Consider the following 3,720-nt stretch of genomic DNA (forward strand, 5'->3'; position numbering starts at 1 on the left):
TCTTGCTGTTAGGGATTCAATGATTTGGGATTTTCATTTTCGAACTTCTTCCTGAATATTAGGGACTCAATTTAGATCTGTTGAAACTTGAAAGTATGTTTAGGGATGTCGTTGAGGTCATCGTTCTTCATGGTTTGATATGTTGGAAATGGAATTGCTCTGACTCTTGTTTGCTCTCAGAGGCAACATAGCTATAGTGATGACTAGTGAACAAGTTGAAGCAACATCAATGTGTGCTTCAACAGAATTAATTAACATCCTAAGCAGCATTAAGCCAATAAAGATCTCCTTTTTATTCTCTACTTAGTACTAATAAATCATCATCTTTTCATTATTATTAGGCTTAATTGCACTTTTTTGCCTCTTATGAATAACGTTTGTGTGTGATGTACCCCTATCAGAGAATGTGTTAAATTCGTAACCCTGAACTTTCATGCTTGAACGCATAACCCTGAACTTTCATGCTTGAACGTCGTTATGCCCCTAGGACCGCTAAAACAACTCTTTAACCAGTTGAGCTATACAATCAATAAGTAATTATATGAACAAAAAATTATGCATGTTACTAAGCATCATCATCTTTTTCATAACCACAATTCCAGAATCCATAATCAATTCTAGACTTTGCAGAAATACAATTTCAGAATCCAAAATCAATCCCAAACAAACTAGGCACAAATCCACCAAAACCCAATATGGGACGGATGGAGTAATTATTAAAGACAATTTAATATGAAAGGGGGAGAGAGAGAAAATATTTGATTTTTTTTTAGAGAAAATATTTGATTATCAATGAAATTTAATGGTGTTTAGTGAAAAGCAAACATGACAAACTGAAAATTAAGAGTGAAAATTCTCAATTAATGATTTAATATATACAAAGTAGATTAGTCCAATAGCATTCACCACACCTAATTGGATTAAGATTGTCTCAAATAACTTAAAAAAATTGTCTCATGTATTTTGAGGTGTAGTGTGATTTTGGGGTTATAGTGTCATTTCTTTGTTGTTTAGTTCTTTTGGGGTTAGGGGTATTGCTTTAAAAGGAGCTGTTATCTGTAAGTTTTGTTGCTCTTGTAGGCATCAAGGTATTCTCAATAAAATGTCACCACACGGAGAAGCTTTTGGGGACTCCTTTGAGTTATGTTCGTGGAGAGATCCATGTTGTGCATGGAATAGATGCGGACCAGTGGTCATATTTTATGTTGATGCTCTATAAGTCTCAACTATATATATTGAAGGAAATAAGAATGGACAATGATGATATGTATATATGCTTTGGAAAATGGAAGTGAGGCAGGCATGTTTGTGAAACATGTTGTGAATATGGCTAAAGAAGTTATAACAATTGGTAATGGTGGTGTAGTGGAGGAAAGGGACGAAACAATGGAGGAAATAATGGAGAAAGCAATGGAAGATAAGGACAAGGGAATTGAAGTTGATGACGGATATAGTAGTGATGATAGTATCATTGATGTTTCATTTAATGACAGTGAGGAGGAGAGGAGCAAAGATTTTGATCATGGTTTTGAAATGGGTACACTACGTGCTGGTCATGAAGGAGAAATGTTAATAATCCTTTGGAAAAGGATTGAAACTGACTGCAGGGATAAATATTGGGGCAGGATGGACTTTCCAATGGAGTGGAGAGAACTAGCTAGGGAAGAGATAAGATAGAGAAGTAGGACATAGTGGGAATTGGACACCCAATTGGTGGTGGAGCAGATCCAGAGACAAGTTCATTGTGGATGTTCAAAAACAACAATGTTCTTGTAGGCAAATGGTTGGAAAACCATGTAGACATGCAATGTCATGTATTAGTTTCAGAGGAAGAAACCTGAAAAATATGTGCACAAGTATTACAGAACAGAATCATATGACCTTTTCCATGGACAATTAATATCACCCAAAGCATATTCCCAGTAAGATGCGAATCAGCCGCAGAATCAAGGGCTCAATTTCCTTAGCACCAAAGATGGAAACAAAATACAACTAATACTTTAATATAATCAAACCGATATATTTGGCGGATCCACTTGTAAAGACAAATTTGATGAATGTTAACACCTAAAGAGACAAGAAATGAATTTCATGGTGAAAATGTTCAGCAGGTACACAAGATTACATTACAGTCATTCTGGAGATACAAAATAATACATGTACTTAGCACTAGCAGCATCCTCCAGATCCAAAGCAAGCGCTTGCAAGGTATAACTAAGGGACGGTGGCAGAAGATCCCGCTTCCAGTAGAACCAAGAACTAGTCCAAGTAAAGAAAAACATGTGCAAGGTTGTGCATATATTTAGTGTGTACCACTTTTCTATTCTTATTTGCCGATTTCTTCCTCTTCAATTTTCTTCTTTTTAATGGGTTTGGACAACCCTTGTGCTTCCCATTAATTCCATTTGACTTATAGGAAAAAACTAAATTAACAAGTGGTAATCCGTATTAATAATAATCAAATTGACATAAAAGTATTTTAAAAAATCTATATGGTGTGGAAAACCATGATCAATCTTCATAATTTACAAAGTCAATCAAGCCCTAAAAGGCTAGAAGTTGCAGACTCAGAATCAAACAAGCAAACTAGTAAGTGAAATTTTACATGTTGGAAACAAACTCGGGCACATCTCTTCTAATTTTAATAAATCACCATGCTTTTGCTCTGGATCACGATACTTAAAATGGTGAATTGTCATGATTTGTAAAAGCCTCGCTTTCTTCATAACATATGCCGCAAATAGAAGATCACCTGTATTACCCATCGTCTCTGTATGGTCAACAATAGAACATGTTCTGAGGTGTAATGAAATGCATTCAGGCACATGTGCTGGCCATCCATGAGACAAGCCATTACCAACATGCTGATACAACAGATAAAATAATTATTACTATAAATTTAGGTTGATATAAAGATAAGCAAAAAATGATCCACAAACCTTTTCAAGGACAAGATTTTGAAGCTTGGGACAATGGTGGAGCAATTTTAATACCTCCTCACCAGAAAGAGGACATAGCTCAATGTGTATTAAGTTTTGGAACACAGGAAAGGCAGTGTAGTAGTCCCGGTTGGGGTTTTGACTGAACCAAGGCTTGGGGTTGAAAAAGTAATCTGTCTGCACAAATTAAAGGCAAAGCAAGATGAAAAAATAAAATTGAATGAGAGAATAAGAACATGGCATATTATATGCATACCCAATCTAAGCGTAGAAACCGGGCATTGTATAAAATAGTGAAAGGAACATGAAGTGCACGGAGATTTGCTTTCACCAAGTTGGGTAAGTTTCTAAACCCAAGAATGCAGTCATTTTGTAAATGGCTAACTGTGGGAGCATTCAAATCCTCAAGAAGAGGACATCCAGAAAGAAGCATCATCAAATCCTTCCTCTTTTTGAAGAAAACCTCCATCAAATGAAGGGTTTTAAGCAAGGGAAGATCAACCGAAGAAACACTGTCTACGAGTAATCCGCTCAATTTCAAAACCACAAGGGTCTTGCACGTGAAAATACTGGGGGTAAGCCGGAGATTCTCCACAAGACGAAGGCGTATTGCCCATCCCGTTTTTGGGCTTCGGACTACAGAGATCTCGCTGTTATAGTAAGGATACTTGAGTTTAAGAAACAGTGCACTGAGACTTCTCAATCCATAGGAGAGGAGCAGATCCTGGTTGCGACGCTGTTCTGGGGAGATGATGAGATCTTGGACGCAGCTTCCACCCAT

The 3,720-nt window shown here is 36.7% G+C and overlaps 1 protein-coding gene across 1 annotated transcript; it reads right to left on the minus strand.

The window, feature by feature from the left end:
- Positions 1-3,183: 3,183 nt before the first annotated feature.
- Positions 3,184-3,720, minus strand: LOC130718985 (putative F-box/FBD/LRR-repeat protein At3g56780). The gene has a single exon (XM_057569638.1). The coding sequence runs from the start codon at positions 3,718-3,720 to the stop codon at positions 3,184-3,186; it is 537 nt and encodes a 178-aa protein (XP_057425621.1).

The sequence above is a fragment of the Lotus japonicus genome, chromosome 5, assembly GCF_012489685.1.
Source record: "Lotus japonicus ecotype B-129 chromosome 5, LjGifu_v1.2".
Lineage (NCBI taxonomy): Eukaryota > Viridiplantae > Streptophyta > Magnoliopsida > Fabales > Fabaceae > Lotus > Lotus japonicus.